This window comes from Penicillium coprophilum, assembly GCF_028826855.1.
Source record: "Penicillium coprophilum strain IBT 35676 chromosome Unknown utg000002l_segment0_segment1, whole genome shotgun sequence".
In the NCBI taxonomy this organism is placed as follows: domain Eukaryota; kingdom Fungi; phylum Ascomycota; class Eurotiomycetes; order Eurotiales; family Aspergillaceae; genus Penicillium; species Penicillium coprophilum.
In genome coordinates, this window is record NW_026622722.1 from 1,037,593 (window position 1) to 1,052,240 (window position 14,648).

At 49.7% G+C, this 14,648-nt stretch overlaps 4 protein-coding genes across 4 annotated transcripts; 1 reads left to right on the top strand and 3 right to left on the bottom strand.

Moving 5' to 3' along the window:
- Positions 1–29: 29 nt before the first annotated feature.
- Positions 30–2,061, bottom strand: N7500_002444 (uncharacterized protein; the record flags this gene model as incomplete). The annotated part of the gene is made up of 10 exons (XM_056673590.1): positions 30–163; positions 220–373; positions 431–888; positions 988–1,039; positions 1,126–1,245; positions 1,303–1,396; positions 1,453–1,460; positions 1,561–1,613; positions 1,694–1,894; positions 1,947–2,061. The coding sequence occupies 10 exons, from the start codon at positions 2,059–2,061 to the stop codon at positions 30–32; spliced, it is 1,389 nt and encodes a 462-aa protein (XP_056534115.1).
- Positions 2,062–3,747: 1,686 nt separating this feature from the next.
- On the bottom strand, positions 3,748–6,362 carry N7500_002445 (SLM1 family PH domain-containing protein; the record flags this gene model as incomplete). Its single annotated transcript, XM_056673591.1, has 4 exons — positions 3,748–4,852; positions 4,906–5,243; positions 5,298–5,785; positions 5,840–6,362. The coding sequence occupies 4 exons, from the start codon at positions 6,360–6,362 to the stop codon at positions 3,748–3,750; spliced, it is 2,454 nt and encodes an 817-aa protein (XP_056534116.1).
- Positions 6,363–8,632: 2,270 nt separating this feature from the next.
- Positions 8,633–9,412, bottom strand: N7500_002446 (Tim17/Tim22/Tim23/Pmp24 family protein; the record flags this gene model as incomplete). Its single annotated transcript, XM_056673592.1, has 4 exons — positions 8,633–8,727; positions 8,791–8,985; positions 9,051–9,170; positions 9,229–9,412. 4 exons carry the CDS (start codon positions 9,410–9,412, stop codon positions 8,633–8,635), a joined length of 594 nt encoding a protein of 197 aa, XP_056534117.1.
- A 553-nt stretch (positions 9,413–9,965) lies between these two features.
- N7500_002447 (ubiquitin-specific protease UBP2) lies at positions 9,966–14,375 on the top strand (the record flags this gene model as incomplete). The annotated part of the gene is made up of 9 exons (XM_056673593.1): positions 9,966–11,052; positions 11,106–11,151; positions 11,208–11,602; positions 11,661–11,749; positions 11,810–12,347; positions 12,407–13,058; positions 13,111–13,531; positions 13,596–13,785; positions 13,840–14,375. Coding segments are annotated over 9 exons (3,954 nt in total), but the record flags the coding sequence as incomplete, so codon positions are not given.
- Between the last annotated feature and the right edge of the window lie 273 nt (positions 14,376–14,648).

Sequence of the window (14,648 nt, forward strand, 5' to 3'; positions counted from 1 at the left end):
TGACTAGGTAAAACAAGGACGAAAACGCTTTACATGATCTGGTCCTGGGTCAGACCAGTTGTCTCTTGGCCTTCCATTTCTTCAGGACCCGGACCAGCGTTCATGTACTTCACGAACGTGATGCCTAGAGGACGACCACCGTACTGGTAGCCAGAGAATTTGGCTGTAAAGCAGGATATTAGTATGTGGGTATCATAGCTGTGATCCAATGGAACGTACCAATTGCAGTTTCAGCAGTGTCAGGACTGTCAAATTGAACGACACCAGTACCGCGGGAGCGGCCGTTTGGCTCATACTGAATCTCAGCGCGCTCAACCTTTCCGATGGTGGAGAACAGATCAATCAGGTCCTCGTTGCAAGTGGACCAGGGCAACTGGGTTCGGGTTAGCATTCTTTATTGTTGCCCACCGGCGCGCATCTCAAAACTCACATTGCGAACATAGATGACAGCACTCTTCTCGCCATTGGAAGTGGCATAATCAGTGAAAGGGTTGGGGGGTCCCGAGGGAACAGGAGGAGCGCCCTGGTCAAATCCACCGGGGAAACCACCGTGGCCCCCAGGAGGACCTCCGAAACCGCCACGTCCACCGAATCCGCCGCCAAAGCCACCACGACCACCAAAGCCGCCACGGCCGCCCATAGGACCGCCGAAACCGCCACGGCCGCCAAAGCCACCGCCATAGCCGCCGCGACCACCAAAGCCGGGGCCACCACCAGCGAAACGATCTTCACGAACTTCAAGAGGACGACCCTGCCAATCATATCCGTTAAACTGCGCAATGGCGTTGCGCGCATCATCAGGGGACTCAAAGGCAACGATACCGGATCCCTTAGGACGTCCGGTAGGGTCGGTGTGCACATCGGCACGAATGACGGCACCCTGCTGGGCTGTACGGAATCCGGGTCAATTCTCACACTGAACAAGAAAAGCAGGAACTCCAAGTTCAAGGGGAGGGGGGACGAGGGGAGGAATCGGTCTGCACTTACCAGCTGAACGGAACAGATCCTTCAAGTCTTGCCAGCCAACATTGAAAGGAAGCTACACCGAACGGTCAACAATGCCTGCCAGAACTTAGCGTAACGGGGGTAAAAAGAGGGAACAAACGTTTGAGACATAAATCTGACGGCCACCGCCACCAGCACCACCTGGGGGCCTCCGAAACCACCACCGAAACCACCTCGGGCACCGGGGCCGAAATCACCGCGTGGGGGACCACCAATGAAGCGGGGCTCGGATTCACGGTCCTGGAGACTGAATCAGCCTCATGTAATTACAACACCATGATTTCTGCGAAGACATACCTCACGAACATAAACAAGACGACCCATCAGGCTCTGGTTGCTGAGCGTATTCACAGCGTTTTGTGCTTGGTCCCTGGTTGCATATTCCACAATCCTGGTAGACATGTCAGCAAGAGCGTCCGATTCGAATAGAGACAAGAAAGTACTCACCCGCATCCCTACAATATCAGGACAGCCAATGCCCACCCGTCAACCCTACACAAACCACGAAAATCGGGGGAATAGAAGGAACTAGCCCCTCTAGATGTAAGCGCCCACCTTCGACATTCCATTAGGAAGAAGCAAAACATCGGCAAAGAGAACTTCTCCAGCTGTAAAACACAGAATCACAACCCCGGTTAGCTTCAAACGTTCCAACAAATCATCATTCTAAATGCGCAACCCTGCTCACCCTGTCTCATAAAGTCCTTAAGGTGATGCCACTTGACATCATACGAAAGGTTGCCCACATAGACCCGGCGGTCTTGCTGGGATGAATCGCGAACGGTCTGCATCATATTCTCCTTGGCAACGGTGCGGTCCTCAAATCGAGCAGGGGGGGTATCCACTGCGTCCACCGAAAGGAGAGCCTGGGGCAGCTGCTCCGGAAGCACTCAAAGGGGATCGGGAACGACGTTCGGGACGGCGGTATTCGTCACGCTCACCACGGCTGCGGGAGCGACTGCGAGGGGAGTACGAACGGCGGGTGCGTCGGGGAGGACTGCGAGAAGAACGGCGACGGGGCGAGCGAGACCTCTCACGCTGGATATGGTCAGACATGAACAAAAGTAGATAAGAAAGGCGGTCGCGAAAGCGGTGCAGTGTTATGGGTTTGATGAATTGAAGATGGGAAGGAGCAAAAGAGGTGTTCAGAGGGCAGTCGCTACCGTGGAATGGCGCAACTCCGAGGGGGGTCGGGGTCCCTTGGTCAGGTGACCACCACCTCTGAGGGGGGATTGTTTGCCTCAGATGCACTGAGGACCTCTGGGGGATGAGCTTGGGGGCCACTGGCACACATTGTTTGCGCACACATTGCACTTATTTATTGGTATCAAACAATGCGATGGCAAAGTGTTTCCCTTTCAAGCCCACAGGATCTCCAGATCTGGAAGATATCTGATCGAACAGATATGGCGCCCACCCCCACCGCACTGACCACACTCTTGTGATCATTGATATAGACCTGAGAGCCATGCGCAACCTTGGGAATAGATTGTAGAATCGGCGAGAAATGGGAATATAAAAAACGAGTCGGTAAACTTACTTGGTATGGGCGATAAACGTCGGCTGGGCGGATGAACTGTCAGCGGAGAATCTCAAGAAACCAAGAAAGGATAGGAGGAAATAGGGAAAAGAGAGGAAGCGGGGGAAATATGAAAGGATCAGGCGTCAAGGTTCGACCTTTGGGGGAGACAAGACACGGTGATTGGGCGGCCTGAAATGACCGGGGACCTGGATGTACCAGATGAGAGTAACAAACGAGTAATACAAAGATACGAAAAAGAAAAGTGTAAGAGGACACGAAGAACATACCCATGATTCCGAGCTCGAGGGAGCGTGGAGGTAAGAAGTTGAATGTGGTACAAAGAAGAGAAAGGAGGGAAGATGAGAATTAAATGAGGAACAGAAGAGAGGAGTTGTTTGGATTCCGAGATCCTATAAAGACTGGGGAAATATCAGCTTGGAGAGAAGAAAATACAGAATTCTGATATGTACTTGAACGCCTCGGGCAAAACCCGTCACCGCCCGGCATATAGTTAAAGATCTATTGTTTGAGCTATATCAGTATCTATACTCTACAAGGAATAGATTTATGGGACAAATTAAATCTATATGCCCTCTTTCCTATATCAACAGACAATCTAATGGTTTCATTACTCTGTAGTGCACCTATATTATATAGCCCTGTCCTCTAGAGTCTAAACTAGCCTTATCCGCTCTTATCGTGCATCTCAACAGCTCCTGCGCACCAACATACCACCTGCACTCATGACTGGCTGCACGGTGTATTTCAGTTACTGAATTGCCACGGCCTGTATCCTATCGGAAGACTACATCAAACTAGATTGGACAATGTTCAATTGCGTCTTTTATAAAAAAAAAGACACTGAAGACTACTAAGAAAAGAAAAACCTCGAACAGAAAGTCCCACTGGGAAACGAAAGAAATGGGTGCTGAGTGCCCAGCACTGGGAATCAATAATAAATCCATGAAACAAGAAACAAAGAAATCCATTGCGCCACACCCTGCCGGTAAAACGAACGCCGACGCAGCATAACTTTTATGCTGTAAAACGGGACCTATGTGGAAACAGTCCCAAGGAGAGGATTCAAAACGCCTTTGAACGGATAAGGACGAATTGTATAAGGGGCAAGGAGTACATGTACAGACAAAAGAGAATATGGAAGAACATAGAATAGGAAAAAAAGGACAAATGTGGTGATGAAGATAAAGAGGGTGAGAGACCTATGCTGCCACATTGGTAGGAGGATAACGGCCTGGGATCTTCATATCCAGGGCAGTAACACTGTCTGTATGGGGACGCAGCAAGTCAGATGGGATCTTGGCTGTACTGTTCGACTCGGGACCATGATCCATATAACCGTTATCAATGTCAAGGCTATGGATCTTAGGAGGGTCTTGTTCATCTACCGAGGTAGGATTGGTATGGTTTGTAAACTCCGTTACGTTGGTGTTGGTAGGCGCCGTAGAAACACTTGCTCGACGATCAATCTGGGCAGGAGCCGAGTGATCGCGACGATCAGAAATACCGACGCCCGAGACAGCAGCAAGGGAAGCCTGGTCTCCATCAGACCGGATTTCGCGTTCATCCGGGGTGGAGTTTTCCAACTGCTGGCTCTGCCTCTGCTTAGCCACCACTACGGACGGTCCGATCCAGTCACCGTAGTAGCTATCGTGTTGGGCTACTTTGGGGCGAGACCTTTCGGAGGCCTCCTCGGACCGATAAGTTTGGTATGAATGGTCTGCTTCGCGGCTACTGCCTGTTCGCAAGCTACCATCGAATGCACTAGACCCGTCGGGGAAAGACCCAGCAGCTCCTAGCATATCTCTGCCGGCGGAACTGTCCCCGCTGGAAGGTGATAAGGCCGCCTGGTTGCTTCGATCAATTTGGACGTCGCTAGGGAACGCGCCTCCAGCTTGGCGAGAGGATGTGGGTCGGTCTTGAGACATGACTGCGGAGCGCGCGGCGTATGGGGTGCGATCGGCTTCGTCGTCCTCCATTACCTCATTGACCGACCTGCCACTCACGCTGCGGACGTGCTGCCGGACAAAGGCGTTTCGGGCTTCCCCTGTCTTGCTGCTTAAGCCCTCGATATCCTCATACCAGGACATCATGGTCTCGTGAGATTCGGCGCGGAAGACCCACGAGTGGCCTCGGTGCATTGCGCCGGTCTGTCGACCCTTCAGCATGAATTTGTGGGAGCTTGAATCTTCCTGTGAGTGGGAGCCGAGTTTCTGCTCTGGCAGATAAAGTGACATGACAGGCGTCTGCCATGCCACACGGTCCGCTGACTTGAACTCGTGGAGATGTGTTGGCGATAGAACATACCTGAAGTTGATTAGACAATGACTTCAAGCCACTTGAGAGAAAAAGGTACTCACCAGCCAGGGGTATAACTCTTGAGATACTTGCTCTTGCGTTCCAACATCCCAGCCCTGACCTCGGCAGCTGCCGGATGATCCTTGCCAGGGTAGGTGATGTTCTCCACATTCCGGAGAGGAATCCGAGGATCAACGAGCTCTTCCGTCTCGGAGACAAACTGGTTCCACTCGAAATCTTGGGGCATGGAGATGGGACCTGCCTGGAGCTTCTCAACGGTGTCAAGGGCTTCATTGGCTTCGCGTCGGAGGATACTAGCATAGGCGTTGTATGCTTTCTGGATCTCGCTCACAACAATGCCCTCCAGTTCACGCCCAGAGTTCTCCAGGTTCAAGAATGCCTATAATCCCAATATTAGACAAACAATTAGTATAAGGGAAAGGTTATCACAAACCCGATGCAAGTAATTCTCCTCCTCGATTTGTTTCTCGACCTGTTTCTCCACGTTTAGGCGCAAAATGAATGGATCCCCTTTGCCTGATGTCGCGGACGCATCGGTATCAACAAGTCCAAGGGCCTCGTGCAAGTTTCGTACGGACTTGCGTGTGCCGTCGATCTCCTTGTCGACAGTATTCTTGAAATCCCCCGAAAGACTCTTGATCTCCTTAGTCTTCTTCTGGAGATCGCTGCGGAGACCAGTCAATTGGCTGATCACCTCGGTCTCCACCTCAATGGCTTTATTGGCCTCGGTATAGCCCTGTCGGTGGAAGTTCTGGAGAATCTCCGTTGCGTCGGCCAGACCACCCGACGTAAGCAAACCCGGTGGAAGGGACTGGTTATTGATGACACCCGAGGCAGACATGAATAGCTTCGCTCTAGCTTCGTATGATTTCTGAACCTCCTTGAAAAAGAGGATCAAGTCCTTCAGGAGCTTGCGCCACGCTAAATCCTAGTCAGCAAAATCTCCATCACACACACATTGGAGTAAAGCCTCACCTCCAAACCGATTGGCCAAGACCTCGGTCGGGTTAGTGTTGGTAGGGATCGGAACCATGAAAGCACTATTGATATCGTCGGCACCATCTGTGTGATACTTTTCGCGATCACCCAAGCTTAAACTCCTCACACTCCCCGCGCGCATGCTTCTTCGGCTCCCATTGCGTCGCAGGCTTCCCTTCTTGCTCAGCGAGGCCTTCTTTCGCAAGGTGCTCGAACGGGATGGGGTCGGAGAGCGCACGTGCGACATGGTGGAGACAGACCGCTGCATCCCAGAGCCGTCCAACACCGAGCTCCGGTGACTGACGGTGTCGAAATCCTCCTTAAACCGAGGTTGGTAGGGAACCTGCGACGATTCGAGGGCGCCCGAGCTGTAGTGGTATGCGGATGTACCGGCGAAGGAGTTTGGTCGCGACGTGATAGAGCGCGGGCCGTACCCGCGACTCAAAGCCCCCGGGTCGTTGGGGTGCGGAATCATGTATGCATCCTGTGAGGGCGTCTGTGGCCGCGCGGCCATCGCCATGTCTGAAACGTGGGTTTTAGGGTTGTATTATCGGATGAAAATCTGAAAGAAGAGTAAGAAAAAGAGAATCTAGAAATCAAGGAATCAAGGATAAAGCACCTAGAGTGGCGTCTTTTTGGTTACCTGGCGAACGAGATTGTATGCGGGGGAGGTACAGATTTGCCCCACTCAGCTTGGAAAAAAAGGAGAAGATCAAAAGAGATTGGGCTCCGATATAGGGCAGAGCAGGGGAATTAAAGGGAGATTTTTGTTGATGACGTCTACGAGATGCGAGATGGTGACGGGCTTCTCGGGACGTCCGGAGAGGGGAGAAAAGGATATTAGACTTCTGTGATTTTTCTATATCTTTTGGTTGACGTACTGCATCGGAATTCAGAGCCGAACGCGATTTCTAGGGTATATATTGTATATTCCGGTGTATATCTGGATTACGTTGTATATGGTACTCCATAACGAGGACTCCCTATCGTATATGGTTGCCTGTCGAGTGGCTGAGGGACTCAGCCCCTGAGGGAAAAAAGAAGGAAAACTATTGGAATAAGATTATTACGTATGATGAACATGATCCACTCGATCTGTGGCTAGACGAAAATAAAAGGGGTGAGGATGTATCATCCCCCCCCTGATCATGAACAGTGCATGACGTTGGGATCTGGGGAGAAGGGGCATATGAAAGGCACTTGAACTCTGTCCCTTATACTTCTCGGCTTGATCGGAATACTACCTTCACCTGATTCTTTGCTCATACATATTTCATCTGCTTGGCTTTTACTATCTTGACTACCGAACTGACGAAGCTCAGAGGTGCCGAGGGATATCAGCACGTGACTGCCAGTGGGTACAACAAATGTGACCATGTGGAGGCAACCAACTCTCCAAGCAAGAATCCCTGTTACGGGCATGTCATCAAGCCATTTTCGATGTGTTCCCTGTTGGGACTTGTCCCAATGTCAGAACCTTTATCAAGTTCTTCGTCAGATCTTTCTAGGCCAATGGAAGAATGCTGATTGAATTCAACCCGGCAAGAATACTCAGCGGAGCGATTGAGTAGTTCGGCCTATTTGGCGGAGAGAATATAAGCCCAAGCTAAGAAGAGGACCAGAATTGATTCTTCTTCACTACGAGGCCGATCCCTATGAATATGACTTGCCGGAAACTCAACATTCGCTGAGGTTTGAGAAGCCAACAATAGCTTTCTGGGTAATACCCCAGGTTCAAGCGTATCATCCCCACCTGAAGTCCTCCATATTGACTACCCGTTGATTTGAAGGCGATCATTTTATCCAGGTGACAAAAGACGTATTCTCGGGCAAATACGGTGTTGTTCCAAGAAGAACTTTTAGATCAACACTTTCAGACGGAAAAAAATGGAGACCTTCCAGCGCGATTGAGATAACATAACCATTGTCCCAGATTCTCCTGGAGAACGCAGTCGAATTCATAGTCGCTCGGGCGAATTGCATCGTCCATAGTCAAGCCATGTCAGAGATGAAGTGATCCTCAAGGTTGAATAACCTGACAGATTGAGGGATGTTAGGAGAAGAAAGTTTGTTGTAATGACAAAAAAGTGTGTCGGTGGGCAAGGTAAGAATCTGCAATCGTGTGGGCCATTTTTGCATGATTAAAGGCCAAAGGTCACCAGTTCGGGCGCATACAGATCTTGACTCATTTCGTTCGATACTATATCTATAGACCTAGTTCACGATTACTTATTGAGAGAAGGATAATGAATCAACAATACAATTACACGTACTTTGAACTCATGCAATAACATGTATGTTCGAAGACAACCTTGACACTATTGACTAAGTTTCTTAAACCCCGGAATTGTGTGTGATGTGATACTACGAATTTCCTTTCCAGCTTGCCAGGTGGGAAGTAATTCGTTTTTGATATACATGTGCTGTCATTGGCTCCCGGGTGGTCCGGGGAGATCCCCTCATTTTGAGCTCAGATGTAATTGAACCCTGGTGGTTCATGCCTGGCTCTATATTGATTGATGTTGAAGTTTATGCAAATGATTTTACAGGCCCCGCAGTCTCCGATTTGATTGAGAACCTTAGACATCCTACATGTAGGTACGATTCCCTAGTATACCTGGAACCGCACGATTCTGATGTCGCTCCGAACTTGAAATGTGTATTGTTTTGAATTTCCTAGAGACTAAAGAAAGCCAAATCGGGTAGGCGTGTCCAGGCGATAGGCAGCGTGATATGGGGGGATAATTTACACAAAGCAACGGGAAAAGGTGGATTGAGAAGAATGCGGGCTTATGATGCAGGAACTGGGGATGTGGGAACCTCAATGCCATAGGTCGCCTTGAGACGCTCCCGGCGTCTATCTTCGTAGCCAGGGCCGTAGATACCTAGTGAAACCAGGGGAATTAGTACCGGTAGAATATATCGCTACCCAGACAAAAAGCACATACCACGTCCTTCACCCAACTCCGAGATGGTCTGCTCTCCGGGAGTCTGGAATGCCTTGCGCAACGCCGTCCGGCGGTCGAACTCGTCAACTGATGTGTCCTTCTGGTATCCAAACAGAGAGCCACCAGTGTACTCGAAGGCGGTCATGGCGGTCGACAAAGCGATACCGTATCCGAGCACAGCGGGGAGTGTGCGGACTGAGGTAAACGCGATGGTTAGCTCCAAATACATAAACATACACTCAATTATATTCAGCACTGACCTCGGAGACCGAGAATGGCACCTGAGAAGAAGCCACCCAGAGCGACGTTGTAGTGGTCATCCTTCTCGCGCAGGTTGGCGGAGGCGCTCTTGATGAACTCATAGGTACCACCCATGGCCGCTTTAACAAGTCTACTTTAGCAATTGATCCATCAAATTATGTGCAAAGAAGCCCATACCAAAGGTAGTAATAACACCACCGCCACGGACGAAAACGCCCAGAGTTCCGACGTTCTGCTTGGTGAGCGTGTTCTGGACAGCTGCTGCGAAAAGACCGACGCTTCCGGTCAGCGCAGTGGCCTTCATGGCTCCTGCAATAGCATCCTTGGGATGGTAGCTGTGCTCTTCGTCGTGGTGCGCCATGATGTGTGTGTGATAGCAAGGATAGACTGCTTGCGGTATTGGATGTGGTTGGCGATAGGATTTTGGAGTCAGCTTTCTGCCATGCTTGACCGCCACCGCCCGCCATTCCAATGGAGCTCTACATGATTATGTTGATGCCTCTTTCGCGTCGGACCCTTTGATTCATTTGCTGTCATCGAGAATCCCCTTAGATACTGCTTGCTGCTTGCTAAGAGGGTATCTTGATCTCAAACCTGTTCATTCTGTTGAGGAGTTAGTTCCAAAGCTTGCCGCTGCTTGCTGCCAAGTGCAGTGGGCTCCCCGCTGTCTCTCCGCATACAGTGGCAATTTCATCGTTTGACAACATTGTCATCACAGCTGAGCTGTCACCTTGCGCGCTTTTGTGAGCTTCGATAAGAATCAAGCCTTTAGGAGAAGCAACTCTCCCATAGCATCCAGACGAAGATCGACACTGTTCGAGGCCCTTAGGCCCAAACACTGTACTTCATGGCGTCTGCACAGAAAGCCGGTAAGGCAATATCATAGATTAGCAACATTCGGAATATAATTCGAGCAAATACTTATACCATTTTTACTCAATCATATAGGAAAGACTGCGCCGCGTCTCATCCATGATGTGCAGCTGTATGATCCAGCGCACGACCCAGATACAGGCCGTAATCTCCTATCAGAAACTCCGCCTATTTACCCAGAAGGCTACAATGGCCCGCCTGGATTCATATCACCGGAAGCATGTCGACACCAATATGCCTTGAAAGAAGACCAGACCTTCATGTCAGAGCCAGAACACCGGAGAAGGCCAGGCACATCGTCCAAGGTCTCAGCCATATGCACAAAATGCCGTTATCATCTTCAGATGGTGGTAAACTACACTAGCAACATTAGCACATTTGGTCAGCACCAGGGGAAGCACATCCATCATTTGGTTTACAAATCAGGACGACAGAAGAATGGCCTTGCATTGCCCGAAGAGACTCCCAAAGGGCAGCTTGCGGAGACATACCATTACCAATGTTCATACGCCTCATGTTCGGCTATGGTATCTTTGCGGATTCTTTCGCCGATTCTGAGCCCGGAATTCATCCACTTGATGACCGACAAAGACTTGTTGCGAAAACGAGCCAAAGAGGCTATGGCAGCGTATCCTGAGTCCATGGAAGGCATGGGTGATCCGCAGCCGATCAATGTATTGGATAATCTGCGTCTGTACATTACGAACGCCCTCCGAAATCCACAGCGCAGCAAGCCCATCTCCTCCGTCAATAAGAGGTTCATGCACTCTTTCGGCGTGGAAGGTGTTGCTTGTAAAGAACTACTTGAATTTTTAGAATTCGTGTACAATAAGGTTCGTAACGATTACACTGTTCTTCCAAATCGTCCACAATTCTTCTTGTGTGCCCAGGTTTGTTGTGTCGCTGACGAATCGACTCAGGATACTGGAGCATGGCACCCGCCTAAACCGACTTCCGACCCCGAAAAACCTTACCATGACACGATGCACCTCTTTCTCGACGACGTGATGCATGAATTGCTGATCCTAGTACTTCTTCGACCTGCCTCTGAAAGAAGAGGGTCTCAGATTCCCGGCCTTCCTCCCTCCGCCATTCCCGTTCTTTTCTCTGCTCTAGAAGCGCAAGACTGTTCGTATATTGCGACCCTTGGCCCTACGATTCCCAACTGATTTTCTCTCCAGATCCGACAGCTTTGCGTTACGAAGAATTTGAGCTAGCCCATGCCCCGTTTGTATACCCTATCGGTGAATTGATAGCACTGGACCTAACAGTCGTTTCTTTAGTTTCTATGAGGACCTGGGTGTGATGGAGGATATGTCCTCATTGGCTGTCATTGAAGCATACAATCGACAGATCTTGGCCGATCCTGATAGAACTCCAATATACTTGTCTGCTTTAAAGGCTATCGGTTTTCTGCGCGGTGGTGAAGACCAGCAAACTATCGACGCAGCTGTTCAGGCGGCTTATGAACAAGGAAAGTATGCGGTGGAGGACATTGTCAACGCGTATCAATACTTTAATCTTCACTTCGATGATCCAAACCTCACCGAGGATAGCATCATTGGCAAATTCTATGCATTTCTCAGCTCCACAAATCAGGATACCGAAGCGCGTCAGCAATTGTGGCGGATTGGCGACTCTAGAGGGAGTGCGCGCATCAAAGCGGCGTCAGAAGACCGTGTGTTAATCCAGTCATGCTATCTCCAGACTCGAACGCGTGCTAACTCTGAAAATAGGCGTTTCCACTGTCGAACAAGCCAATGTCTTCTTGGGGGTCGAGGATAACACCCCGGATGATTTTGTCATGACTATGTACACTGCAAAGGTGTGTTTACCGATCGTTTCATTGGTGAGTTGGGCGCGAGCTAACATTGTTATGAATTAGATCAATGACAATCCACTTACACAAGAACTGGCAAAACGCGCTGTGGCACTCATCGCCGAATCCCGTAAGTCGGTCGCGTTGAACCATTTCATCGATACCGGAGAGATGATTGCTGGTGAAATGGATATTGGGGATGCTTATCGCCTACTCCAAATCCCTGATCGAACTGCCGACGATGGGGCAATCATAGCCGCATATACAATCTGCGTCGATGAAAACCCAGGGGATGCCGAAAGATACAATCAGGCTCTCACAATTATTGCCAAACAACTGGACAGTCCTACATTGAGGAATATGGCAGGTATCTCCAACGAGCCTGATAGAAGCTTGCAAGATTGGCCCGTCGGACTACAAAACATCGGCAATACGTGCTATCTCAACAGCCTATTACAGTTCTATTTCTCTGTTCGGCCTTTCCGTGAGTTGGTATTGGATTTTGAACGCTTCCAGATGGATCTCAATGACGAGGAAAACCTCGCAAAGAAACAAGTGGGCTCCCGGAAGGTGACAAAGAAAGAGGTCGAGCGATCTCAGCGATGTAAGTTACTTTGTCGGCGCCGATGGCTATATGTCTTAAACTGACCGTTTCCTTCGCAGTCTTGAATGAGCTCCGGATTCTGTTCCGTAGCATGATAACTTCATCCCAACCCTCGGTCACTCCCGGTCAAGAACTTGCTCGGTTGACATTGATTAGCCCAAGCAATGAGGCGGCAATACGTCGTCGGTCAACGATCACTGCTACTAGGTCCGAGATGCTTGGTGACATCGACGGTGCTCCTGTTTTGGGGCCCCTTGGGCCTCCACAGCCTCTCCTTGGGGGTCGAATGGAGCCAGTTTCATCATCGAGCCAAGCTAATCCCGCGCCGATACAAAAGTCGACCGGCAGTGATCACGGCAGTGAAGCAACATTGGTCTCGGATAATAGCATGAACGATGCACCTGGACTCTTTGTTGAGGACAAGGAGAACAATCCTCCGGACATAGATCAGCTGTCGGACCAAGCAGAGGCAGGATCTGATCAGGAGATGAATATCGACCCAGACGACGATGTATCAGCCAATCTACCACCGCCCGTCCCCCCTCGCAACATTTCGCAGGTTGATCGGGAAAAGCAATTGAAGGAGGAAGTAGAAATCGGTGCTCAGCAGGACGTGACAGAAGTCATCAACAATGTTCTATTCCAGAGCCAGTGCGCCATCAAACCTCGTGGTATTGGCAGTGACGGTGAACAACTTGACCAAATCAAAGAGTAGGTTATGAACAATCGACCACTAAATTACCTGTGTTAACCTTCTCATCAGCTTGTTCTACGGTCAAACTCGCTCTTACATCTCCACCGAGAAAGGCACACGTTCGAAGGATGAACGATGGTGTGACATCAAGGTTGATGTTGCTCATGGATCTCGAAACATCTACGATGCCATCGATGGAGCATTCGACATTCAAAAGATTAGTGTCGACAATTCTGTGGCTGAACAATTTGCTTCTATCAGCCAACTTCCGCCCGTTCTCCAGATCCAGGTGCAACGAGTTCAGTTTGATCCCGTAAAAAAATGTTCGTTCAAATCTACAAACCATCTCGGGCTGCTTGAAACTATCTACATGGATCGATACATGGACACCAAGAATCCCGATGTTGTGGATCGACGAAATCAATGTTGGGAGTGGAAGGCATCTCTGAAAAAGCTTGAGGCCCGCCGAGAAGAGCTTCTTAGGACAAAGGTATCGAACGTTCTCAGTCAATGTGCCCCAGGTCTATATAACTAATATTTTTTCTTCTCTGCAGGACGGTGCTGGCGTCGACGTGGCAACATTGTTCCGTAGAGTCAAAACCGCACTGCAAGATGTGGACTCCATTGATAATGACATTGACCTGGGAGTCGAAATGGGATCCGACGAAATGAACCCTATGGCTAGTACGGAATTATTGGACGAACTTGAGAGCCTTGCCCATAAGGCAGAGAACGAATTACAAGGTAGGAGCTCCAGCATTGGGACTTGGCATAAGTAAGCATATTGACCCTTTCTAGCCATCGACCAAGAAATCAAGGATACGCAGATTATGATTTCCAACCAATTCGCCGATTTCCATAACCTCCCATATCAACTGTACGCTGTCTTTGTGCATCATGGGTCGGTGTCATTCGGTCATTACTACATCTACATTTTCGACTTTGACAAGAAGATATGGCGCAAATACAATGACGAGTACGTCACCGAGGTCCAGAACGTGGATGAGATCTTCAAGAGCAACTCGACCAGCAACCCTCCGACCCCGTATTTCCTTGTCTATGTCAACGATAGCATGAAAGACCGTCTGGTTAACCCGGTCTGCCGTGAGGTATCCGACAACATGACCGACATTCCTGGTCTGGAATCGGTCACCACCATGGAGGGTGTTCAGCCCACCAGCCCCGGGACGGACGTTAATATGGAACCTCCAAGTTATGAAGAAGCATTGGCCATCAATGGAACTCCAGGTACGGGAAACACCGAATCCACGGATGCGGCGACCACAACATGGCCCCGTCCTCGTCCTGCGACTGACTCGGAACAAAATTGGTAGATTCCAATGCGACGCCTGTCGATGCTGCAACTGTCAATCCTCTCAAACGCAAGAGTGTTGACGCCGAAATGAAACCAACACGTCCGACTTAATTTCTCACACAGTGTGGCACCCACCTGGACAGCATGATAACATGATTGCATGAATTCTCGATTCTCTTATGTCTGCACGTGGATATTACTGCATTGCGAGGTGCGAAATGTTTTTGTTATCCAGCATGTACATACACTGAAGATACCATGAAGTATTTGTAGAGTAAGATAGCAATTGATC